The sequence below is a fragment of the Lipotes vexillifer genome, unplaced genomic scaffold (assembly GCF_000442215.2).
Source record: "Lipotes vexillifer unplaced genomic scaffold, Lipotes_vexillifer_v1.1 scaffold1639, whole genome shotgun sequence".
NCBI lineage: Eukaryota > Metazoa > Chordata > Mammalia > Artiodactyla > Lipotidae > Lipotes > Lipotes vexillifer.
Genome location: NW_006782296.1, coordinates 1,021,446 through 1,048,248, shown reverse-complemented (window position 1 = coordinate 1,048,248; position 26,803 = coordinate 1,021,446). Strand labels below are relative to the sequence as shown.

Below are 26,803 nucleotides of genomic sequence, written 5' to 3'. Positions count from 1 at the left end.
TCAGAAGGAAGCTAGTCTGGGCTCCAGGGAAGGGGAGAGGGCCTGGAGCACAACGCTCATTAGGGCAAAGGAGTTTCTTTGGGAGTGGGTGGCATGCCCTCGGCAGGCGACCACTCAGTGGGCAGCAGGGCCAGTGAGTGACCTGAGGAGACTGGACAGGCACGGCCCCACCTCCCTGCAGCCCTCAGGAGGGTGGTGGCACCCACACATGCTCTCCCACTTGCAGGAGGCACCCGTCCTTTTTACCAGTTGTTCTGTCTGTATCTGCTGGGCTGTCAGACTGCTCAGGTCCCTGGAGGGGAGATCAAGGCCCGACACACATACTGTAGCCCCCCTATCTTTGCTATTTGTTATTAACAAATTTATTTTACATCTCCTGAACCAAGATTGTGAAATTTAACAGGATGGCATAAAAAGGACAAACATGACCTCTATGAGGGCTGCACACAGAGTTGCTCTATTTCCAAACTAACAACTCAGGTCCTCACCTGCAGGTAGGCCCCCCTTTCTTCCTCCAAAATGAGATACAGAATAGCACCAGCCTTCTGGTAGCTCCCACATTTAAAGAGACAAACACACAGAGGCAGAGAAGGGTGAGAAGAACCACAGTACAAAATGTAAAAAAAAAAAAAAAAAACTGGCCAAAGAATCGATGGCAAACTCATCTGTCTCCAGATTAATGGCTTGGCTGAAAGAAATGTGGGGAGGTCCTTGGGGAAGGAGAGGGAGGAGGGTGATTGCAGAAGTTGGCAGGTGAGCCACGGACACTGGAACTGAACTCTGGGTGGGCAGCCACAGCTGGGCGGCAGGGAAGAGCTGAGAGGGGTCCCCAGAGGGGCTCAGGGGAGAGGCCAGTGCCGGGCCCCCATTAAGTGCAGCAGGGAGGGAGCTCTGGAAGTGGCGCAGCCGAGCCCCTCCTCTGCTTCATATGTTCCTGAGGATCTGTGTGCACCAGCGTGGGGGGTTGGGGGAGGGGACAACACGCAGGCATCTCAGAAAGCAGGAGAGCCACACACTTGTGGGAAAGGAGGCTGGGGGGGTGGGTTGTGAACACCGACAACTAACCCTCTTGGCTCTGCAGAGCAAGTGCCTGCAGAGGGCCGGTAAGCCAGGCCAGGGCGCCTGCTGCTCTAGCTTCTCTGTGGGCCCTCCCTATGCCAACCTTGCCTCTGCCTCCTGGCCTGGGCAGCTGGCCATGGCTGCACAAGCCATGGCTGGAGGAAGGGGAGAGGGCAGCCCCCAGCCCAGACCCTCTTGCTCCCACCTGAAGACCTGGCGGGTGGGAGGACTGGCCCCGTCAACCCCACAGAGCTTGGCCATGACCACAGCTGTTCACGTGGACTTCAAGGGCCAGCTCAAAGGCGCGGCTCCTCCCCGTGTGCCTGGTCAGCCCGGGCTGGGTGTGCAGCACTCAGCAGAGGTGGAACTTGCCCTGAGTCGGGAGCTGTCTGGCCCCAGAGCTGCGTGCCTGGGGGGACTCACAGGAGTAGTTCTCTGTTGGCACTGGGCTGGGGTTGGGACTGGGAGACGGGGAGAGGCTGGGGGGTCCAGAACCATCGGGAGTGGCTGGCCCCCCGGCTGGCTGGAAGGGGCGGGGGCAGAGAGGTAGCCTGGCTCTCTGCAGGTCCTCCTGGGGTCTGTGTGCCCACAGCTGAGTGCAGGTGGGCTGGCAGCTGGTCTGGAGCTGCGGGGCCGCTGGGGAGCTGCTCAGCCTGCTGGGAGACAGGGCCAGAGGCTGCGCACTCAGAATCCTTAGATCCTGGGGGCCATCCTCCCCCAGGCCAGGGGGCCTGTGTGGCCCGGAACTCTGCTGGCCTGTCTGTGGGCTGCCCGGGAAAGGGGCCCGGGAGGGAAAGGCAGGACTGCTGGTGGCACACGGGCTGGAGGGAGGCCAGAGGCCTGGGCTCATGGCCTGGAAGGGGAAGGGAGAGAAGATGCTTGCCACTGGTTGTCCTGGCGCCACAGGGGCTGGGGGCTCTCGGGACGAAGAATGAGGCCTGTGGCCAGGATACCCCTGGCCTCTTCTCGGCATTGCCACTGGGGAACTGGACCTTCCGCTTGTGGCCAACAAGTGCCAGGTCTGGGCCAGAGGAGAGTTCAGCAAATCCAGAGTTGGTCAGCAGGCACTGGTAAGCAGGGCTCCTGGACACTGGTGTCTCTCGGGGGTCCACAAAGACATCAGCTGGCCCTCCCAGCTCCCGGTGGCTTGCTATTGGTCCAGGTATCTTGCCAGCCCCCACAGGTTCAGCTGGTGCTTTTGTGCCGCCCACTGTCCCATCTTGCTCTGAGGCACCTGGGGCCTGGTGATCGTCTTCTTTCCTCCTCCTGGGAGATGCTGCCCTGAGACAGGACGGCTGGCTGGGAGGCGGAGTCTCAGGACACAGAGGGTCACAATCGGAAGCCAAGGAGCCTGGCTGCCTGTGGGGATAAAAGCACCCAGCGGGCCATAGCGTTCAACTCCAGAGCAGGTGGCAAGTTGGGGTCCTTCCGGGCTGAGGCTGGGGCTGAGGGCAGAGCGGGGGCCTTCTGTGTTCTGGTTGTGCTGAAGACAGCTGGCCATTCTGGGTCCCTGTGAGAGGCCCGTTCTTGGCTCTGCGGCCTGCGCTCGGGGCTGGCCAGAGGAACAGGTTAGAGGCTGTTCCATTTATTAACTTCACACAGGAGGCTGTGCCCTTTGGTGGCTAGAGAAAGCAGCACAGGTCCTGGCTTTCCAACCTGAGCCCAGGGAGGCTGCCCGGGGTGGAGACTTGGGGTGGGAGGTGAAGCCATAGCTCCTTGGTGGGCAGCAGGGGGAAGCTGGGGCTCAGAGGGCCCTGGGATTCTGCTGAATCCCCTGCAATCCTTTCTGGGGGTAAACGTCTAGAGAAGCAGAAAGATCCTCCTCTTCACCCACCTGGGAAGGACCCAGGAATCCCCCTCCCCACTTCTAGAAGGCCAGAAAGGCCCATGACCAGGCACATGCCAGGAAACAGCAGCTGAACTGCTCCTCCTGTGCCCCCAACTGTGGCGATGCCCGGGCGTTAAAAAGGGAGCCACACTCTGATCAGGGCCCATCCTGATCTGATCAGCTGAAGCCACAAATGGAGGTCTTCCCCCACCCCAACCCCCCCGAAACAAACAGGACAGAAGACGGCGGGAAAGAAAGGGAAGGAAGGAGTAAGAAAGGGAAGGGACGCCACAGCCTGGTCCCTGCTGCCGCCAACCTGAGGGTCCTTCCCACCTCAGGGTCCTTCCCACCTCAGGGTGGTCGTGCCTGCCACCCGCAGCAGGGCAGCACGGTGGCGCTCACCCGGGTAGGCTGGCCTGGAAGGGGATGTCCGCAAAGCTGTGGCTCAGCTGGGCGATGATCCGATCCACTTCGGCGTACGGGTGGGCTTCCAGGGCAAAGCCCCGGTGCTGGGGGCTCTGAAGATGCTGCCCAGGGTGAGAGGAGGCAGGGGCATTAGACCAGACCAGGGCGGGAGACAAGTGGACCAGGCGGGAGAGACCGGGCGGGGCAGGCGGCCTCAGAACAGGCTGGGAGCTGCTGCGTGTGGTGGGGAAGGAGCTCACCCCGCGCAGCTCCTCGAAGGCCTCTTGGCAGCACTCGCAGTACCCCTTCTTCCTCCTGGGCACCGTGCAGGCGGCCGATCGCCGGCTTGGCTCCTGGTCCCTGGCTTTTCTGGCGAGGGGACAGGGTGGGGGAAAGCGGTCACTGCTGGGGCCCTCAGAGCGGGAACTGCTGCTCTGGGGCCTGGAGCCCAGACCAGGGCAGGGGTGGACCAAAATGGCCAGAGCTGGGCAGGCACAGGCTGGCCTGCCTACACTTGGCCTCAGGAGAGGCAGCAAGGAAGGCAAGGCCTCCCTGTGAGTACCCTTTCTTAGCTCTGTCCTGTCCCTGCCCACACATCTCAAACCACAGGTGAAGACAGCTGATGAGTGGCAGCAAGAATCCCTGAGGACATTCCAGCTCTGCGTGCACACCCAAACCCACGTTCATTTGATCCGCACAGCTGCACCTGCACTGAGGACTTTCACATCTTTCTCGAACCTGACCTCTCCTCTGAATTTCTGTCCTGTATTTTTTGAGTTTTTTTTTTTTTAATTGAAGTATAGGTCATTTGCAATGTTGTGTTAGTTTCTGCTGTGCAGCAAAGTGATTCAGCTGATATATATGTGTGTGTGTGTTTTTTCTTTTTCATATTCTTTTCCATTATGGTTTATTATAGGATAGTGAATATAGTTGCCTGTGCTATACAGTAGGACCTTCTTGTTTATCTATTTTATATACAGTAGTTTGTATCTGTTAATCCCAAACTCCTAAATTATCCCTCCTCCACCCCCTTTCCCCTTTGGTAACCATAAGTTTGTTTTCTATGTCTGTGAGTCTGTTTCTATTTTGTAAATAAATTCATTTGTATTATTTTTTAGACTCAACATATAAGTGCTATCATATGGTATTTGTCTTTCTCTACCTGATTTGCTTCACTTGTATGATAATCTCTAGGTCCACCTATGTTGCTGCAAATGGCATTATTTCAGTGTCTTTTATGGCTGAGCAGTATTCCACTCTGTGTGTGTGTGTGTGTGTGTGTGTGTGTGTGTGTGTGTGTGTGTGTGTACACCACATCTTCTTTAGCCATTCATCTGCTGATGGCCATTTAGGTTGCTTCCATGTCTTGGGACTGATGGATCATATGGTATCAAAACTAAAACTCTATTTTTAGTTTTTTAAGGAAACTCCATACTGTTTTTCATAGTGGCTATACCAATTTACATTCCCACCAACAGTACAGCAGAGTTCCCTTCCCTCCACACCCTCTCTAGCATTTATTATTTGTAGTCAGTCCTGCATTTTTAACAGCCTGTAGGGTATTGGTATTTGGCTGTCCCAGCAAACTCAACGGGTCCAAAATATTCCCCTAAGGACTTTCTAAGTATGACACAAAACCCAGGAAACAGAAAAAAGCTGAAAAATTCAACTACATGCAATTTTTAAAAATATATGCATGGCAGAAAACATAAGCAAAGTTAAAACACAAACCATAAACTGGGGAGGATATTTATAACTAATAACATAGCAAAGGGCTCATTTCCCTGAAACACAAAGGGCTCCTTACAAATCCGGAAGTGATCAATAACTGAGTAGAAAAGTGGGCAAAGGATATGAAAAAGGTTTTTACACAAAAAGAAATTCAAATGATCAAACATCGGAAAACACACTTAAGCTCATTCATAAAAAGAAAAAAAAATTAAAATTACAATTACACTGAGATACGGTTTTCAATCTATAAGATTGGCCGAAGTCAACAGGTCTGACAGCTCACAGTATTAGTCAAGGGGATGGGGAAACGGGCTCTGGTCCAGTGCGGGTGACAGCGTACCCTGGCATCACCTCCATGAAAAGCAATTTGGCCGCATTTCTCAAAATTACAAATGTAAGCACCCTTTGACCTGGCATTTCCACTTTTAGGAATTTATCCTGCAAATATACTTGAACAGTCACAAATTTACTCTGAACAAGACTACTCACTGCAGCACTGTTTATGATAGCCAAAGACTGGAAATCATCTACGTGTCTGTTAAATAAAATACGGTAAATCCATACCATGGGATACCCTGCAGCCATTAAAGGGAATGAAGATGCTTTTTAGGTACTAATAGAAATTAATCTAAGATATATTAAGTGGAAAAGCAAGATCCAGCACAGGGAAGAATATTGTGAGAAGAGGGAACAAAGGGTACACAATGTACTTCTGTCCATAAACTCCCTCTGGAGAGAGACTCACAGTCTGGAGATTGGGGGATGGGTGTAGAATATAGGTTTTTCACTTTAAACCCTTTGTAACTCTTGAATTTTGAACCAAAATATAACAATTTTAAAATTAAAAAAAACTTTAACATTTCCTCCCACAGATTTTCTATGCACACCCACCCCCAGAACGCTGGGCTACCCGCTCTCTCTTCCTCACATCTGGTCACCAAAGCTTCACTGCTTCATTGTCTTCCCTTTACAACCTGTCGGCTCCTCTGCCATCCCCAGGCCATCCCAGGCCGAGCACCCCGCCCAGGCCCAGCCTGGGCGGCCTCATGACTTCCTCTCTGCTGTCCCCTGCACCTTCTGGGAAAGGGATGAAGGGCACCTGGACCCACCTCAGTCTGTTCTTGCCTTCCTCTGCTTTCCATCTACTGCCACATTCCCTTTCTGTTTTTCTTACCATTAGCACTGTTTCCTGATCACGTGGCCCTTTTCTGCTGGTGGAAGCCACAGGTCCTCCTTGGCCCTGGGGACCCTCGGGCTGAACATCTGCCTTCTATTCTCCTGGTCTGTAAACTGACCCTGCAGCCCACAAGTTAGAAAGGGGCTGAGAAGGTGTCCAGGCCATCACCTGAACCGCCTTCCTTCTGTGATTTGGTCAGTGAAGGTTCAAACTCTCACCCATCTGCAGAGTAGGAATACTGACCAGCATACAAGCCACTCTGGACTACATGGTGTGGCAGGTCCCCCAGATCCCCTGCCCCCATGTTTAGCCCAAAAGGCCTCGAACTTTGACATGCACTGAAATCACATGGGGAGCCCACGAACATGCAGGTTTGGGGGCTCCATCACCAGAGACTGTGATTCTATGTGTGGAGTCCAGGACCCTGCATTTTTAAAGGGACCCCAGGGGACTCTGATGAAGGTGGCCTATAATCCGAGTTTCAGAAAACGGCCTCTTGCCCTCTGGACACAAGTCAAATTCTTCAGTATGGATGGAGAGCACCAAATAAAATGGATGAACACTCCTGGTGTCTCTCTTCTCTGGGCTAAGTTCCCGGAATAGACCTCGCCTAAGGAGCTAACACATGGCCATTCCCAAATCTGACCAGCAGGCCCCTGACGGGGAGGACTTTGGCCTGGAACCAGCTCTTGGTACTCAGGAACCAGAAAGACCCACCTGGTATGGTGCGAGATGCCCGGAGTCGTCGGGGCCTCAAAGGGACTTGCGTCTTTGGGTCCCAGAAAAGAAATTTCGGGAAAGGATTTAAACTGATGGTGGAAAGGACGAAACTTCCTGAAACACAGAAAACTTCCACTTTGACTACAGTGGGGAAGTGGAAAGGGTGAGAAAGGGGAGCTGGCCCAACTCCCGAGAATTCCACTCTCACCTGCCCAACTTTTAAATTCTAGAACAATGCTCTCATCTGCCTTACTAGGTTAGATTAATATTTTAAATTAACACTCTTCCTGTCTACTTTCCAAGATTGTTTACACTTACTGCCTCCCCTGAATCCTGTAACCTCTGAGCTGAGCGGGACAATGGTGTTACCCTGTTTTACACAAGAGGAAACAAAACCCAAAAGGTTTTGTGACTTGCCCAAGGGCTCACGACCTGTAAGTGGCCAAGTCCAGATGGGAAGCCACATCTCCCAAATCCTGATCTAGTTCCTCCCATCTTTCCATTTTGTTTCTCAATCTTCAAGTGACCTCGGAGGACTCTAGCCTGGCAGAATCTAAATGCAAGGATGTTTAACCCAGAACAGTGATCTTCCTATTCCATGAAGAGGAACATCTTTGCTCTGGGCTGGTCCTTTGTACTATCTGAGCGGTGGTGCTCTGGAAGGAAAAGAGAGGCACAGTGAAGGTTCTGGATAGTCAGACCTATACTGAGTGGTTTGGGGGGTTTGCTTCAAGCTGCGCACATTCAGGAGACTTTCAGAGCCAGATCTGGCGATCTGTGGATACTCAGCAAACCCTGGGCACACCGTGTTGGGTTGCAGTGGCCGGTGCTCCAGAGGAGAGCAGGCCCTGGGTTGCTGGGTGGCACAGTAAGAGCCCCGTGGCCTCAGGAGTGAATTAACAAATGAGTCTTCTCGGGGACTTCCCTGGTGGTCCAGTGGTTAAGACTCGGTGCTTCCACTGCAGGGGGCTCGGGTTCAATCCCTGGTCGGGGAACTAAGATCCCGCAAGCCGTGCGGCACAGCCAAAAAAAAAGTCTTCTTGGACCCTGAAGGAGAAGGAGGCGCCCTTCACAGCCCTGGTACCCGCCTTTCGCCTCCTCCATGTTTCTTTGTTCCTGCTTAGAAGCCTGGAAAGTTGAGTTTGGTGTGGCTATGCTGGGCTTTGAAGACCGCCTGCTTTAGAACCACACGTAAAAAAGGATCGTGAGAAAGCTCAGCTCCACTTGGATCTTGCCTACGATGCCAGGGGCACACAAACCAATGTACCCTGCTCCGGTTAACAGTGACCCGGCCTGTGCATGCCGTGTGCAGAGATACTGAGGCCCTGGTGGTGTCTCAGCCACTGCGTTGGAGTCATGACTACTTGACTTAGCTGGTTGTGAAGGGGCTGAGTGTGAAGGACGTGCCTCCTGGCCCACTGGAACAGTAGACGAGAGGGCCTCCTTCCATCCCTGTGTTCTTTCTACTGGCTTTCGAGCTGCCAGAGCCAACTCCGTACTGTGTGCCGGTGCCATCTGGAGGATGGGCAGGCAGGCCAGGCTCCTGGGGCTGGGTCTTTAGCTGGCCCACCTGAGCTGAGGGACACAGAGAATTCTGGTGCAGGAGTTGCTGCTGGGTACATGTGGGCTTTTTCTCTTTTAAAAAACTTTTTGGGTTAATTCTAGATTCTCACAGACTCCTGATCTAGTTTCTAAGGAAGAGTCAGTGGTAACCCAGGTGGCTAACAGCTCATCAGGTTATCATCAATGTGACCTTCCTGCTCTAGGTAAGAAGGGGCCCTCATGGGGGACAGACAGGGCAGAGTGGAGAGGACGCCAGGCTGGATGTGGATTCTAGCTTTGGGCTAAGATTCATTAGGAAAGTGGCCGTGTTCATGTCCCTTAATTGCTCTGACCTCAGTTTCCCCACTGGGAAGAGAATGGACTCTCCTCATGCCAGTTTTACCCAGGGCTGTCACAAGATAACATGTACCAGGAAAGGGTTTTACACAGCCAAACAGAAAGGCTTCATCAAGTACAAGGTGGTCTGACAAGGGAATCCCAATATCACCCCAGAGATCTTCACTTCATCCAAGACTGTACTAGCACTAATACCAGCAACGATTCGGTATTAAGTGTCAGTGTACATGTGGGGGGAAATGAGAAGCAAAATTGAGCCTGGATGGGACATCATGGACTCATAAAAGCAGAGCATTAAAAGGAGGGAATTCACACACAGGATCATTAACCTCTGACTTATGACCAAGAGGAGTGCCGGCTGGGCACGGTGCCTCCTGAGAGGCACCGTGTGAGACTTTTCCATGACAGAGGGGACAAAGGGGCTTCTGGGGAAGAAAAAAGTGCAGGGCTGAGGGGCTCCATGTCCCCATGGCAGCATGGGGCCCCTGAGTACCTCTCCTCCATGTGCGTCTGGTGGCCCACTCACCTGCTCTCATCTTCGACTTTGAGGAACGGTGCCTTCAGTCTGGCCACTAGAAGGAAGAGTGTGCCCGTTAGCCATCTGTCTGCTCTGGTGCAGGGCCTGAGCTCTACATGCAGGAAATGCTCAGGGAGGTGAGGCTCTGCCAAAGCCTAAAAGGCTCTCGGAGCTGGAACACTCTCCGCCCGAGGTGCGCATTTCCATTTGCAGAGCGAGGCATCCACTCTTAATTCCTCCAGCCTCTACCTGGGAGAGAGGCAGCAACTCTTGCGGGGAGAGGCTGCAGGGTGCCCGGGGTCCTAGGTGTGCCTGCCCTCAGCCTCCTGCGTGTGGGTGCTGGAGGCTGTCAACCTCGACCGTCAGAAACTTGGCTGCGTGGGAGAAACCTAGCCCCTGTTGGTTTCTGCTAAAAGCCTCAGCTCCTTCCCAGACCTTTACTCCTGGTGTCTCAGAATCCCAAGGGGCCTGAGAACAGCTCCCAGACAGAATTCTCCATGAGGATCCTGGGTCTTTTTGAGGGGAGGAGCAGTAAGGAAGGGAGCTAAAGAGTGTTTCGAGGTCTTGGCATAAGGACAGTAAAAAAATATCAAAAGTGAAATCTGGTTCCTGAAAAAACAGGGCGAAGGGGTGCTGAGAAGACAAATTTGGAGTCAATTAATCAAGAGATTCATCCCCTACTAGCTGCCTATCTGCACAGTTTACAGACTCTCTTAGGCATTATAAATCACTTCCACGCTCCCACAATGACCAGAAGTCCTGTCAAAGGGGAAGCCAAGGCACTGGAAGCCTGGGCAGAACCAAATCCCCAAAGAGGCTGGCCCTCTCAGCTCCCAGACCCGCTCCAGGCCACCAGTGCCCAAACAAAAGCAGCCTTTCTCCTTGCGTAGCAGCAGATCCCATTAATTACTTTTTGGGGCGACTTCTCGTCTTTCTAATTAACTGAGACAGTGATTAAAATCAATTCCCCTACAGATTTCCTTGAATTTCAAACGTGAGAGGTGCCAAGTGACTTTTCTTAGCTCCTGTTTGTGCACGAATAAATGCCACTTAAAGAGCATCTTTGGGAGAAACATCCAGGGGGAGAAACTCTCCTGCTATCCAAGAGGAGCCGGGCCTATCAATCTGCCTGTTTGTCAATTTCAGGCAGTCTGGCATTTCTGAAAGTGGTAGGCAGCTGTCAAAGTGCCCACCCCAAACTGCTCCTGAATTAGAAGGAAAAGGATGCTGAACTTCGATCAATGACCAGGAACAGCCAGAGGATGCAGAAGCCAGAGCGACCGCCTGAGGTCTTGGCTCTAAAGAGAAGGCCCGGCCCAGCAGCCCAGGACTTGCTCATGGAGGTCTCTCTCCCACCACTCTCCTCTCCGAAGCTCAGGCCCTGGAAACATGATGGGGCAATACAACCTGGACTTGCTTCCTGCCGCAGAAAAGTGAGCAGATGCTGCCACAGAGGGAGTCGTGGGGAAGCATTTAGGGAGGGAGGGATGGCAATTAAATGAGGAAGAGCTATCACACTGACCTTTCCGTGTTCTTGACTCTGCTGGACATGTTCCCTAAATGGAAAGGGAAAATAGGTTAAGGATGTGAGGCAGCCGGGGGGGAGGGGGGGGTCGAGGAACTGGGCCCAGTGAGCCGAGTTGCCACTTGTCTGCCCCACTTAGCTTCCTGCCCACGGCTGGACTGTGAGCTGGAGCAGACCTCAGCACCACGGCTCCCTCCACCTCCACAGGGACTTGAAGTGTGGTGAACTCTGTGCGTGAATCTCAACGGCAGCTGACTTTGTACAGGGAATGCAGGGCAGAGCAAAGAGCAAGGGCTGGGGGGCCGATGTGCGGAGTTCCCACTTAACTCTTTGGATGTGTCACAGATGAAATTCCAGCAGGTAACAGACCTGACGCAGAGTAGGTGCTTGCTAACGGCAGCCTGTATTTTCTAGACATGGCTGCCATTTCAGGGCAGCTGATAGGAAAAGGGTGAAGACAACGTCTCTTGCTTACGGTGCCCTATTTTGCATACCCTGACTGTGTTTGTCAAAACCAACTTTTAGGGGACTTCTCTGGTGGCGCAGTGGTTAGGAATCCGCCTGCCGATGCAGGGGACACAGGTTTGAGCCGTGGTCCGGGAAGATCCCACATGCTGAGGAGCAGCTAAGCCCGTGCGCCACAACTACTGAGCTTGCGCTCTAGAGCCCGCGAGCCACAACTACCGAGCCCGTGCACAACTACTGAGCTTGTGCTCTAGAGCCCGCAAGTCACAACTACTGAGCCCACGTGCCACAACTACTGAAGCCCGTGCGCCTAGAGCCCGTGCTCCACAAGAGAAGCCACTGCGATGAGAAGCCTGTGCACCACCACGAAGAGTAGCCCCTGCTTGCTGCAACTAGAGAAAGTCCGCATGCAGCAACGAAGGCCCATGCAGCCAAAAATAAATAAGTAAAATAAACAAAAAAAAAAACCCAACAAACCAACTTTTAGGCCAAGGTCAAACAAAGCTAATATTAAAAACCAAATGGAACAAATTTTTAAAAATCAGTTAAAGAGTTGGGAGGGTGCGGATAGGATGAGAGATCCAACGGCTCCATGACTGTCTGCGCCTCTGGGCCCGAGGAGGTTCCAGATTCTCCTCCAGGCCACACTGCCGGGGCAAACACAGCCCAAAGAAGCCTTCCACCTGCCCTCACCTATTAGCAGACTGCACCCAGAACTTGCTCCGAAAGGGTCCCAAGTAACTACAAAAGAGATTATTAAGCGAACAAAGTAAAAACACTGTGTATTTGCGTAAAAGGGGGGAATTTTGACGTATCTGCTTGTAGATGCTTGGAGTCCCGGAAGGACACTTGAGAAACTGTTCACGTTGTGGACCTCAGGGAGGGAGCTCGGGGCTGGGGAGCAGGAGTTGGAGGGGAACGAGACTTTCATTGTGTACTTTTCCCAAATGTGAGCAATGTAAATCCACTTAGCAGCGGCAGCAAGACCCTAAAGATGCCCAAACCAGAGCGGGTGGGGCGAGGGGTGTCGAGGCTGAGCGCGCCATCTGGTGTGGATGTGTTTCTGCTCCTGGGTATCAGGCCCTGGATGGACCTGTAGGGCTTAATTTTTCCTCGGATTCAGGCTGGGTGAATACCCCATGGCTTTACATCAGCCCGGCTGTCTTGATGTGGTACACATTAATTTCTAACTCCAGCAAAGGAAGGAAAAGCCAAACAAGAATTTGGAATATGGCAGCTACTTCCAACACCATCACCCCACTGCCGCCACCCATGCAATCTGTAGGCTCATTCCCAGGCCAAGAGCCATCCTCAGAAAGGCAGTCTGGCCAGCTGGCCATAAGTGTTTATGTTTTATCCAGGCCAGGACTACCCGCAGGCAATCCACAGCCCAGGCCACAACGAATGCCTCAGTGTAGCATGGGGGATGCGCAGGTAGCACAGGGAGGAGAGAAGACAGGGCAACGTAGGGCTGTGAGCACCAGGGACGAGCTGACCGAGAGGCCGAGCTCCTCTCGGTCAAGGCCAGAAGGAGGTGGCTGGAGTGGGTCACGGGTTTACCCGCGTTGTCACAGACTTTACTGTTTCCCTTCAGTTCAGGGGAATAACCTACCTCTGGCTTCTTTGGCCCTTGCTTCTTCACACATGGCGCATCAAGAGACAGCTGCTGCACACGCATCATCATTTCTGTGGAGGAAACAGAGGGCTGCAGCCAAAGGCTTCCTCTCCTCATTTCCCCAGCACAGCCCCATCTTGGGGCTGGGGGACTAAACTTCTCACCCGGCCTGGCTTACTGGATCACACCAGCCTTGCCTGCCACCTTCTGGCTACGTGTCATCTCTGCACCTGCTGATAATAAAAGAGAGGGCTGGGTCCTCTATCCCTGGAAAAGTACCTAAGCTGGCTTCACGCTCCTTTGGAGCACTGAATACAACTCTTGAACAGGAGGTGCCTTATGACATATAAAGAGCTTTAAGGTACTACTGAAGAGCGGCTTCTGTGGGGGAGACCAAGCCATGGCAGTTACTCAGATGCACCCTTAGGTGGCAGACCCAACAGGGGCTACACATGCTGCAGCTTCTCTAATACACGGAAGGCAGAAAATTAGATCAAGTCAGAAATGGCTGGTTTTCCAGTGGTGATGGGACCCCCCAGCATCCCAGACCAGGATCTTCCCCAGCACAGTTCCCTACCACCCGCACCCCCCCACCGACCACAGATCTAGGGCTGGATCTGGACCATCCCCCTTCAATGGGTCAGAGAAAAAACCCCAGACTCAAAGTGCAGCTGGGTGTGAGGGCTGGCTGCAGATTCAAGACAGCTATTCTCATGTAAATCTATTATAACCTGCAAACAGGTGGTTATAGTGTGAGGCAACCCTAGAGGAAAGAAAGAACATGAAATTTAGTTGAGCCAAAATAGGTGGGAATGTGAGCCACACTATTCACTCCTGGTGAGACTATGGATAATTTACTTAATCCATTCTCTGTGGCTCAATTTCCTCATCTGTACAATGGGCAGAAGACTGCGGTGAGGATTAAATAAGGCGATTCCTAGCACAACGGAAATACCTGATACGGGGTCATGGATATTAGGATTTGTTTCTTATTTGTAAAACAGAATCGTCACAGCAGCTGAGGAGGGCTGTTGCGTGGGTTAAACAAAGCAGCCTCCCCAGTGCCCGCGCTCTGCTATGCTGGTGCTGCTCCCCACGCCCCCCACCCCCCGCCACCCACCGTAGCAGAGCAGCACAGTAAGTAACTGAGTACATCTGGCTTCAACTAGTACACGGCTCTGGTCCCTATCACAGCAGAGGTTCCCAGACAAAGTCGGCAACCCTTCCCTCCGCAGGCCCTGGGCAGGAAGGATACCATCCACGTGGAGAATCCGCACCCCCCAGGAACGGGCGTTGCTCAGGAGGCTGCTGCCGCGCCCGCCACTGCCTCCGCCGCTGCTGCCCTGGAAAGACAAGCCAAGTCAGGCAGAAGCATGAGACCCCCCAAGGCCTGACCACCAGGGGACAGGCTGGTTTGGCTTCTGGGAGCTCTGGGTCATCCATGTGCGGGGTTGTTGTGTGGGGCGGGGCAGACAGGGGCGAGAGCACAGGGCCTGGACAGTTGATCCCAACCCCCGAGAAGACCCTCTCCTCCGCACGGGCTGGCCACATCGGGAGGGCACAGACTGCTGATCTGCCTATAGGCTCTGCTCCGGCCACCTTGGGACCAGAAGGACACAATAAACACTGGTGACAGTCACCATCATCGAGCAGGAAACTATGCTGGCTGCCCGAGTCCGGCAACGCCACCCTCCCGCGTCACAGCCACAGCCAAGGCGCCCATTGATGGCACCTGAACTACTCCTTTGCAAGGTCACCTTAACTCCTCCTCCTGCCACTTCACTGTAATGGCCCTGGATTCTCACAAAAAGGATAAACAGCTACTTGTGAAAGCCGTACAAAGTCTGACACGTGCCACCGCGTTTCTCCCAAGTTCTCTTGGGAGGCCCTGGAGTTGGAAAGATCATGGAGTCAAATCCTGGCTCTACCACCTCCACCCTGGGTGACTCTGGGCAGATTACTTAACTTCTCTGAGCCCCATTTCCTCGTTTGTAAGGAGAAAATCTCTACAATTCTACACGTCTGCCCGGGTGTGCCTTTTGTGTTAGTGCCTCAGAAGAACCTCCGGAGGCAAGGCTAACTCCGTCCCTGTGCCACAGACACCGGCCTCCAGCCCGTCCCCCTCAGCTTACCTGGTTTCTGATGGCCTTCTGCAGGAGCTCCTTCCCTCTGCTCAGAGGCACCTGGCGGAAGAGAGGAGCAATGGGGGCAGCTGTGGAGACCACCTGTGCACAAACAGATGTTTCCACGGGGGCTGGCAAGGACGTCTGGGAGTCATATCCCTCGGAGAGCTGGGAGCAGTGACAGCTGAGGAGTGGCAGAAGTGAGAGCCCGGAGAACCTTTCAGAGGTAAAGGTAAAGCCACACTCAAGTTCAGGTCACCCACAGGGAGCTGCAGCCCAGGCAGCTTGGAGCCTGGTGAAGGGCATTCTGAATTCACCCAAGATCAAGTGTTACAAACGTCCTGAGACCTCTCTTGAAGAGCCCGCACTCCCCAGCAGACAAGCTTCGGCCAATCCAACAAGCCCTCTCTGGTTTACAGAGGACGCTCCTACTGTTTCTGAACCTCAGACTCTGAAGTCCCAGAAAAAGTGAACGTGTATCACAGAAGGGAGGACGTGGGGATAGCATGTCGCTGAGGTGTGTGGATCCAGAGCTATGATAAGATAGTTTCAGCCCCTGAATTCAAATATGAGATTAAAATAAACCAGATGAAACTAAAACCAGAAACTGCCGAAGCGGGCTCACCGAGGCCTACTTCCTTCGTTTATCAGACATACACTTCGTTCCCCATGAGGTTCTTACCGAGTCCACAGCTTTCTGTGCAGGGCTGGCACGGCTGCCTTTTGGGTTGGCTACGGACAGTGTTTCCACTGTGACCTCACTGGGGCTGGGGCAGCCTCGGTGACTTGTCCCGCTGCTCTCGGCCTTCGCCTCCCTGCGGCTTGACACGATGTAACTTACTTCTTTGCTCAGAAACCCCTCAATTACCTGAAACCAGATCACAGAGGTGGCTAAAACCCAAAAGGCAGAAGCAGAATCATCAATATCGAGAGGTAGGGGAAGGAAATCTTGGCTGCCAGAAGTTCTAGAATCAATGTCTTTAAAATAGACCAAATGCAGTTCAGTGCCAGGCCCCCAAGAAGACATCATCATGAGTTTATATATATATATATATATATATATATATATATATATATATATATATATATTAAAAACAGGCTCTTGTCTCCAGAACTGCAGCTCCTCCTGACCCAGCAGCAGAAGCCCGGAGGCTCTGAGTATTTGATTAGTTTGAGTTTGCATGGAGTGAGAGCACACTGAAGTGATCAGAGGAGATTAGAACCTGGCTGAGCCATGATTTTGCTGTGAAGATACACTGGGACATCCAGACGCTGCATCGGTAATCTTGACCACCCTACCAAAAGGAGCCTGAAACAAAAATGGGTTTTGGCTATGACTCAGCTGCCTAAATATCTGCTCATCCTACCTGTGAGCCCGTCACGGCACTGAGAGGGTCTGACTCATCTTGCATCCCAAGAACCCAACACAGTGCCGGAAACGCAATGACAAAACTCATGTCTGTGGGAAGAAGAAAAGATGGAAATAAGCAGTAGTGAGCTGGCAAATGCTTAATGACCAACTCTCCGGGTGAAAAAACCCGCTTTGTAGCATTTGCCGATTTCTGTGGGGTAAAATACTACTGTGGCTGATTCCAAGCTAGCCAGATGACATCAATGAATGTGGAACTGGAAAGAGATGATAACAGTTGGTTCTCGTGAGCCAGAAGCTGCCAGCTCCAGCACACCTGTGAAAGTAAGGACGGATGATCTCTCTGAAGTGTGACTGGATGAGAAACCTGACACTTAGGTTTAAAAACAAAAGTTTAGGTTCCTCAAAAAGCTAAACGTGGATTACCACATGACCTGGCAATTCCACTCCGAGGTATACACCCAACAGAATTGAAAATGGACTCAAATGGATGCTTGTTCACCAATGTTCACTGCAGCATTATTCATAATAGCTAAAAAGCAGAAACAACCCGAGTGTCCATCAATGGATGAATAGATAAGCAAAATGTGGTCGATCCATACAATGGAGCATTATTCAGCCATGAGAAAGAAGTGAAGCTCTGATCTATTCTACAACATGGGTGAACCTTGAAAACTTTATGCTAAAGTGTAATAAGCCAGACACAAAAGGACAAACATCAGTGATTCCACTGATATAAGGTATCTAGAATGGGCAAATTCAGAAACATAATGTAGATTTGCATTACGGGGGCTAGGGGGAGGTGAAATGGGAAGTTACTGCTTAAAGGTTACAGAGTTTCTGTTTGGGGTGAAAAAAGTTTTGGAAACAGATAGTGATGGTTATACAACAGGATGAATGTAATTAATGCCAATGAACTTAAAAGAATGAATTTATAAATGGTTAAAAAGGCATATTTTATGTCATATACAGTTTATCACAATTTAAAAAAATCTTTAAAGCTATGGCTTGAAGGAGTGTCCCTATCTCCTGTAATATGGCAAAAAGATAGATGATTTCGGGGCCACACGTTCCTCCCATCCCAACAAACCCACTCCTTTGACTTTGCTGTTCCTTCCATCAGGAGATGGAGCCTATTTGTCCACTCCCTTGAATTGGACTCCTTTTGACCAACAGAATGTGATGAAAGTAATACGTGTGAGTTCTACAGCCTAGGCCTCAAGAGACCTTATAGCTTCTCCCTTCATCTTCTGGGAAAGCTGCCCTAAGACAACCTTGTAAATTAGCTGGTCTAGCTCACTGTATGTACATATGATGGTGTATATACATATAATGTATGTAAGACACTTCTCATACAATATATGAGAAGTCACATAGAGGCAGCCAGCACCAACTGCCAGCTGTGTGAGTGAGGTCATCTTTGGTCCTTCCAGCCCAGCTGACCCTGCAGCCGAATGCAGCTGCAGGTGTGAGCCCTTATGAAACCAGCAGAGAAAGCACTCAGCCAGTACACAGAACAGTGAGAAACAATAAATTGTTTTAAGCCCAAGTTCTGGGGTGGTTTTTTACACAGCGAAGGCTAAATGAAAGAACAGACTGAAAGTTCAACATGTAATTTTGGGCTGGTTTGGGTGTATAATCCTCATTCTGTCCATCCCCATTGCTGAGTTTCTATATCCCTGAGTTTCCATTCGTTTGATGGCAAAGAGTCTCTGCATTCTGATCCTATTCATGCAATTTCCCCAGTTACCTGCCTCTTTTGGGCCAAGTGTTACCATCCTATTTTCTAAACACAGAAATACCCGTCAACCCCTTACTAAAAGTACTGTATGATGTGCTCTAGAAAATATTGTAATGGACTCAGATACAGCAAATGCTTTTACCCCAAAGTTGTTCACCACAGTACTATTTATAAGAGCTAAAATTTAGAAATAATCTAAATGCCCATAGGTTAACTGTTAAATAAATTAATAATCCACTCAAAAGGATATTATATACTCATTACAAAGAATGTCCATGAGGGGTAAGAATGATAGGAGAGTGCAAATGCTTTAAGGTTATGGGCAAAAAGTTGGTAATCAAAAATGTATTCATGATCATAGCTACACAGAAAATAAGCATTAAATAAAATAAAGTAGATGAGTGGTTATACAGGGTTGGGAGTGTTGAGGGAAATGGGGAGTGACTGATGATAGGTATGGGTTTTTTTTGGGGGGGGGCTGATGAAAATGTTCTAGAATTGACTGTGTAATCACACAATCTGCACATCTCTGTGAATATACTAAGAACCATTGAACTGTATATTTTAAATGGGTGAATTGTATGGTATGTGAATTATATCTCAATAAAGCCACGAGAGAGAGAGAAAGAGGAAGGGAAGGGAAGGGAAGGGAAGGAAAGGGAAGGGAAGGGAAGGGAAAGAAGAAAAGAATCCACAAGAAAATAAATATATCACAATGATGGTTGTTACTTGAACAGTTCCATGTTCTCCAAAGTCTCTAGAATGAACAGATATTACTTTTCCAATTAGGGAACAAATTTAACTTTATTTTAAAAAAATGGTTTATACTTAAATTGCTTTGGAAAATGTAGTGATACCCCTGAAAATACCTGGAGGTCACAGATATAATCCCTCTCCAGCTCCTGCCCTACAACACACAAAGGCACATGGTACCACAGGAGAGAAGCAGGTTACATACCCCACCCAGCTGCTGGATGGCCCCCGTCAAAAACTGGAGGTTCTTGCCAGCGGGCAGATCCAAGTAAAAGGACTTTCCAGAAAAGGGCTGCCTCCCAGCATCTGGTGAGCTCTTCTGACATTTTCCCAGACAACTGGAAACTCCTAGCTGAGCCCCTAGAAAACAACAACAAAGGGGAGCAAAGTGAGAAGCCTGAGGTAAGAGAGAGTCCTGCAGGTCAATCAGCCCTCGCAAACAGCCCCTGCATGGCACCTGGCCAGGCCTCGGGCACCTGTCTACCAAGATGGACGCGAGACTTGTGTTCCTGACCTCGGGAAGCCTAGATGCAGAGAAACCCAACCCTCATACATGGATGGTGGGAATGTAAAATGGTGCAGCCACTTTAGAAAACAGTGTGGCAGTTTCTCAAAAGGTTAAGTATAGAGTTAACACGAAACCCAGCAATTCCACTCCTAGGCATACCCCCAGGAGAAATGAAAACATACTTCCAAATAAAACTTGTGCCAGAATGTTCATAGCAGCATTATTTATTTTGGCCCCAAAGTGGAAAGAATTCAAATGTAAATAAAATGGTAAGCAAAATGTGGTCTATCCATATGATGGAATATTATTTGGCAATAAAAACGAATGAACTATGGACACAGGCTACAGCAATAGGCTACAGTTCTGAACCTCAGAAATATGCTGAGTGAGAAAAGCCTGACACAAAAGACTACATACTGTAAATTACATTTTTGTGAAATGTTCAGAAAAGGAAAATATATAGAGACAGAAATTAGATTAGTGGCTGCTTAGGGCTTGGGGTGGGGATGAGAAGTGTTTGCAAACTGGCATGAGGTTCTTTCTGGGGTGATGGAAATATTCTGCAATTAGGTTGTTGTGTTAATTGCACAACTCTGTAAACTACCTAAAAAGCACTGAAAGTGTACATTTGCAACAAATGAATTTTACAGTATGTAAATTATAACTCGATAAAGCTAAAAAAACCCCACCTCAATGAACATACCTTTGAGAATTGTGCATTTCATTGTATACACATTTTACATTAAAAGGAAAAAAACTACAAACAAATATGGAATTCTGGTCAATGAAATGCATGCTGAATTATTATAATGTCTACAAATTACTTGAAGTGTATCAAAATAAGATGGATAGATGTGTGATAAAACAAATGTATTAAAATGTCAGTCATAGGGAATTCCCAGTGGTTAGGACACGGTGCTTTCACTGCCAGGGCCCAGGTTCATTCCCTGGTTAGGGAACTAAGATCCCAAAACCCGTGTGGTGCGGCCAAAAAAACAACAAAACAAAACAAATAAAAACCCAAAACACACACACACACACACACACACACACACACACACACACAAAATAAAATGTCAATGGTAAAATCTAAGTGGTGTGTCTGTGCTCACTGTTACTTTCGACTTTGTTGCAGGTTTGAAAACTTTCACAACAAAATGTTAACATTTGAAGAGGTAAAAAGGATTCAAGAGAAAGTGGCAAATACTGAAGATAAGTACAGAAGTTCTAATATACAGATAATCAGAGTCTCTGAAGACAAAAACTAAAACAAACAAACAAAAACACCCAGAATACTAAAAACTCTAAAAACTTTCCTGAAATAAAAATACATATTTGAAACTAACATATTGAAAGAGCATGACACATACTTCAAAAAATTGACCCAGAATAGCTGATACCAAGATATAGTTAGTAAAACTGCTGGACTTTAAATGAGGGGTTTGGACCTGATTTTATTTTTAAAAAATATTTATTTATTTATTTGGCTGCACTGGGTCTTAGTTGCGGCACGTGGCATCTTCATTGCTGTGTGCGGGATCTTTTAGTCGAGGCATGCGGGATCTAGTTCCCTGGCCGGGGATCGAACCCGAGCGCCCTGCATTGGGAGCACAGAGTCTTAGCCACTGGACCACCAGGGAAGTCCCACGGACCTGGTATTTTTTAAAATCTTCTAAAACTCTTCGATTCCATGAATTCCTGAATTATTCCTATCTACCACCCAGTCAGACTTTCGATTGGACCTCCTCAGTTAAACCCTGCTTGCCCTGATGAGATACTGTTTTTCTTTCTCTGAGTTCCACATTACTGATTGTCTGTCCTCTTAGTATTTTCAGCTTCAAATTCTTGTTTACTCATTCCTTCAGGTCCACCTCTGACCTCCCCAGTAGACTGGGAACTATTTTGGGAAGAGAACTCTGACTTACACATCATTATCATTCCCATAATGCTTAAACCAGATCCTGCTCTCCCATCCTCAGCTGGCACCTGACCCTCAAGCACTTACCTTCTGGTCCCATAAACCACCCTTTTCCTGAAAGTCCTAGGTATACAGAGACAGAAAATACTGGAAAGTCAGCTTGGCATCTTACAGAAAAGGCCTTTGTTCTGAGTCCTGCCTCACCCTCTTACTAGCTGTGTAACCCTGGGTAAGTCACAATAATCTCACTTAGTGTCTATGAAACCCTATTTCCTCACTTATGAAATAGTGATAATGATAAACACCCTCATTGAGGAGCTATATTCAAAACAGGCATCAACCATTCAGAATGGAGACTGGCCAGAAACATCTGACACAGCCATACCAGGAGTATGCGCTGAATGTCAGCCAGGGGAATTATTATAACTGTAGCCATTTTGGTTCCCTCCCCAAGGCCACCTTCTCCAGAAGGCTTTCTTTTTCTTTGCTTTTTTTAAAAAAAATAATTAATTAATTAATTTATGGCTGCATTGGGTCTTTGTTGCTGCGCGGGGGCTTTCTCTAGTTGTGGTGAGCGGGGCTACTCTTCGCTGCGGTGGCTTCTCTGTTAAGCACGGGCTCTAGGCATGCGGGCTTCAGTAGTTGTGGTTCTCGGGCTCTAGAGCACAGGCTCAGTAGTTGCGGCGCACAGGCTTAGCTGCTCCACGGCATGTGGGATCCTCCCAGACCAGGGCTCGAACCCGTGTCCCCTGCACTGGCAGGCAGGTTCTTAACCACTGTGCCACCAGGGAAGTCCCTCTTTTTCTTTTTATTGAGGTATAACTGACATACAACATTATATTAGTTCCAGGTGATACAACATAAGGATTCAATATTTGTATAGAAGGCTTTCTCAGAATAAGCCCTTTTGACTTTCACACGAGGCCTGTGACTTTCTCTTTCCTTAATCCTAGGGAAGCCACTGAAGAGGGAATTAGATGGATGCCAGAGTCAGAAACAGGGGGCTGGGCAAACAGCAAGCCTAGAGCGGAATGCCAGGACTCGCAGGAGGGTGAGACTGGAGAATGCCTTCTAGTTGTGCTCAGTGGGTCACTGCCAGTGCCAGATAAGCAGTCCAGCACCAACCAGACACAGTAGGGTAACATCAGGGCAGTGGTGGAGCCTACCTTGGGGTGAATATGCTTGTGTGTGTGTGTGTGTGTGTGTGTGTGTGTGTGTGTGTGTGCGTGTGCGTGCGTGAAAGAGAAACAGTTAACAAGAGGTCAAGCTGGCACGAATGAGCCTCCCTCCCTTGCCCCATCCATTTGGTTAGTTTGGTAATTACAACTCAAGGAAACAGTTCTTGCAAATGAGTAGTACAAAGCAACGTGTGTGTACTGGGGGGTTCACAATGCTGCTGCAAAGGGTGGGGTGACTGAGCCCACACTGGAACCAGGGGCTCCCCACCTTGGGGTGGTTTTCCTCTTCTATCCAACCCCCAACCCCTAAACTCAAAGGAGGGGCATAACATGAGAATCTAAGCTTTTGCATCTTCTTCTAGGAGCACATTACCAATCAGAGTGGCTACCAGTCTCAAGAGAACATTAGCTTCTAAGAAAATATGAGGCAACGGAAGAAAGCAAGTACTATAAAAGATGCTTTCTCTGGTATAGGCTGTCTTTCTCTCATAAGTAATGGACCAGACAGAAAAAAGAATTTTAAAGCATAATAAATATCCTCAAGAAGGCAAGGAGCATACTAGAAACATAAAATAGGAACAGCAGGTAAAGAAAAGAATTAATTGGAGATAACGGACATAAAAAATATAATAGTTAAAAAACCCCTCAAATATTAAAAAACAATCCAATTTAAAAATGGGCAATGAATAGACATTTCTCCAAAGATACCCAAATGGCCAATAAGCACATGAAAAGATGCACAAAGTCATTAGCCATTAGGAAAATGCAAATTGAAACCACAAAGAGATACCACTTTATACCCACTAGGATGGCTTTAACAAAAAAAGACAGATAATAACAAGTGTTGGTGAGAACATAGAGAAATTGGAACCCTCATTCTTTGCTGGTGGGAATGTAAAATGGTGCAGCCAATTGGAAAAGTCTGTCAGTTCCTCAAAAGGTTACACAGAGAGTTACCATATGATCGATAATATGACTCTTAGGTGTACACTCATGGAAAAAAATATACGCCCACATGATAACCTGGAAACAAATGTTTACAGCAGTATTATTCATAATAGCCAGAAAGTGGAAACTCATGTCCATCAACTGTTGAATGGATAAAATGTGGTAATCCACACAACAGAATAATATTCAACGATAAAAAGGAATGTTGTATGTCAATTGTACCTCAATAAAAAATTTTTTTAATTAAAAAAAAGGGAATGGGGCTTCCCTGGTGGCGCAGTGGTTGAGAGTCCGCCTGCCGATGCACGGGACGCGGGTTCGTGCCCCGGTCCAGGAAGATCCCACATGCCGCGGAGTGGCTAGGCCTGTGAGCCATGGCTGCTGAGCCTGCGCATCCGGAGCCTGTGCTCCGCAACGGGAGAGACCACAACAGTGAGAGGCCTGTGTACTGCAAAAACAAAACAAAACAAAACAAAAAAACCCATCATCAAACATTAGCTCACACTCCAACATTAAAAAACACACACAAAAAACAAACCATCATGGATAAGAATCAGCAGAAATTAAAGACAGCAAGATTGGATCCCCAAGAGCTACAAACAGAATGATCAGACATAGACTATAAAATAAGTATTTAAATTATTAAATACTTTAATTTTATTAAAATAAGTATTTACAATGCTGGGGGAAAATAAACGTCAACTTTGAATTTTACATCTGATTAAATAAAGAATGAGAGTAAACTAAACACATTTTTTAAACAGAAGCCCAAACAGTTGATCATCAACCAATTATTACTAAAGGACTTCTAAAAGGTATACTTTGGAAAGAAGGAAACTGAACCCAGAAGGAAGGACTGAAATGTCCCCAAACTGGTAAAAATATGTATAAATCTAAACAATCACTGACTGTGTAAAACAATCATAATGACAACTAATTCGGAAATAAAAAGGAGAGACAATAATAACAACAGTACTGTTGCTAGACAGCAATCATGCTAGATGGGGTAGGGGTGGTTCAGAGCACATGGGGTCTTGGCCCTTGCAGTCAGTGTTCAGGAGGAGGGTGGAAATACTGACATCAGACTTTGCCAAAGCACAGTGGAAGCTAGAAGATGAAATGTGTCTTCAAAACTCAGAGAAAACTATCTCCAACCTAGAACTCTTTATGTGGCATAAAGAATTGTCATACCTACAAGGTCTCAAAAAATTTACTTGTCACATACCCTTTCTCAGGAAGCTACACTAAAAGATGTACTCGCCCAAAATGAGGATGTAAACAAAGAGAGGAAAATATGGAATTTAGAACACAGGGAACCCTACAGAGGAAAGCGGCAAAGGGAATGCCACAGAATGATGAAGGGAGATCCTAGGATGGAATCAGTGCAACAGGCCTAGTGCACAGCTGGACCAGACTGTAGTACTAAGACAAATGGTCTCAGGAGGTATGTCCCCCACAAAGAAGAAACTGATTCTCTGATGAGCTTGAAAGTATTGAGAGAAGGTTTATATTTTTGGCAAAGGGTTTAGACATGAATTAGTGATCCATACACAGAAAACAAAGCTTATTTCAGTTTGCTATATGGCTCAGCTAATAACATCATAATGTAAATACAAAAATGACAACAAAAATTACTACATATATATTGGGGGAATGGGAGGAGAGGAGGGAAATGTGTATGTGTTTATGTGTGGGGTAGAGGAGAGGGGGCCAGAAAAATCTCTTTATCCTCTATATCAGAAAGTCAATAAATATAATTTAAAATTGAAAACAACAAAAGCAGTATGAGCATGCTATTTAGAAATAAGAAGGTAAATACTAGAAGAAATAGCTAAAAGAGCATAAATGGTTGTACCCCAGGGAGTGGGAATCAGGAGTTATGAAAGGAGGAGCAACTCCCACTCTTGTGTGTGTGTGTATGTGTGTGTGTGTGAGACATACCTTGGCCTTTTAAACTGTGCAAGCATAGGGACTTCCCTGGTGGTGCAGTGCTTAAGAGTCCGCCTGCCAATGCAGGGGACATGGGTTCGAGCCCTGGTCCGGGAAGATCCCACATGCTGCAGAGCAACTAAGCCCGTGTGCCACAACTATTGAGCCTGCGCTCCAGAGCCCGCGAGTCACAACTACTGACCCTGTGAGCCACAACTACTGAAGCCTGTGCACCTAGTGCCTGTGCTCCGCAACAAGAGAAGCCACTGCAATGAGAAGCTCTCGCACCGCAATGAAGGGTAGACCCCACTCACCCCAACTAGAGAAAGCCTGCACGCAGCAACAAAGACCCAATGCAGCCAAAAATAAATAATAAATAAATAAATTTTAAAAATAAACTGTGTAAGCATAAAACTGTAATTTTTGTTTTCATTTCTCATAATTTTATCTTTATGAAAACTAAAACCCTCCAAAATTCACACATGGTTATGGTATAGTGAATTTTAAGAACAAATATAAAGAGAATAATCTAAAATCTTCTACTGAGAAAAGCAGGTCACAAACTAAGGAACAAGAATCAGATTGACATCAATTTTCAACAGCACCTACTTTTTGCAAGAAGAAACCACTGTCATTTTTCAATGTGTTGAAGGAAAAAAAACTTTGACTCAAGACTTTTAATACAAGGGTGAAATAAACATGTTCTCAGGCATACAAGCCTCAGAAAGTTTATCACATAAAGCCCCCTTTTGAAAACACTCTTGGAGAAAGTTCATCAGCAAAAAGAGAAATAGATCCAGAAGAAAGCAACAAGACATGGGAAGGGAAGGTAAATAATTTAGTGAGGTGTGTCACTGTTTAAAAGGCAACAAACAAATGGCATATCTGTAACAATCCAGGACTCAAACTAGATGATGCTAAGAGGGGAGAAGGCAGTACTGAGGGAAGTGACTACATGCTAAAATACTTATCTAATTGGGTGGGGCCGTTTATCGATAACTTTAAGAATTTTATGGTAAAAATAACCATGAATACGGGTTTTATAAGTTAATAATTAGCAAGTCTAATCTTATTCATAATATCTGACTGAAAGCTCTTGTTTGACCTTTATCATGAATTCCTAAATGATCCATGACATCCCTCAACACATACTCCACTCCCCCACTCCCCCTCCGCCACACAAAGTAATTAGAAAACCCTAAGAGAACTAACATTTTTCGGCCTTTTCTTCCCAAGAGACTCTGGGGCGGGAGTTGCAACTGTGACCTCGCACCCCTAGGTTTGACCTGTTACCCACCTAGGTCCGGAGCCCGGAGCCTACTCTCAGCCATTGAACTCTCCAGTTCAAGGCAATCGTTGCCTGAAAAAGAAGGACAAAACAGCTGCTGAACCACC

General features: G+C 48.3%; 1 protein-coding gene and 1 non-coding gene across 2 annotated transcripts in view; both read right to left on the bottom strand.

Moving 5' to 3' along the window:
• Positions 1–26,803, bottom strand: part of DBF4B (DBF4B-CDC7 kinase regulatory subunit) — a 27,961-nt gene continuing 1,158 nt past the window's right edge. Inside the window, 15 exon segments of the mRNA XM_007472050.1 lie at positions 1–89; positions 92–142; positions 1,265–1,272; positions 1,483–2,418; positions 3,290–3,414; positions 3,553–3,661; positions 6,918–7,034; positions 9,346–9,391; positions 10,859–10,892; positions 12,939–13,012; positions 14,197–14,284; positions 15,074–15,124; positions 15,747–15,932; positions 19,133–19,275; positions 26,706–26,768. Of these exon segments, the coding sequence (XP_007472112.1) occupies positions 1–89; positions 92–142; positions 1,265–1,272; positions 1,483–2,418; positions 3,290–3,414; positions 3,553–3,661; positions 6,918–7,034; positions 9,346–9,391; positions 10,859–10,892; positions 12,939–13,012; positions 14,197–14,284; positions 15,074–15,124; positions 15,747–15,932; positions 19,133–19,275; positions 26,706–26,768 (2,120 nt within the window).
• On the bottom strand, positions 21,003–21,075 carry TRNAG-CCC (transfer RNA glycine (anticodon CCC)). Its single transcript has one exon. It is a non-coding gene; the product is annotated as a tRNA-Gly (tRNA).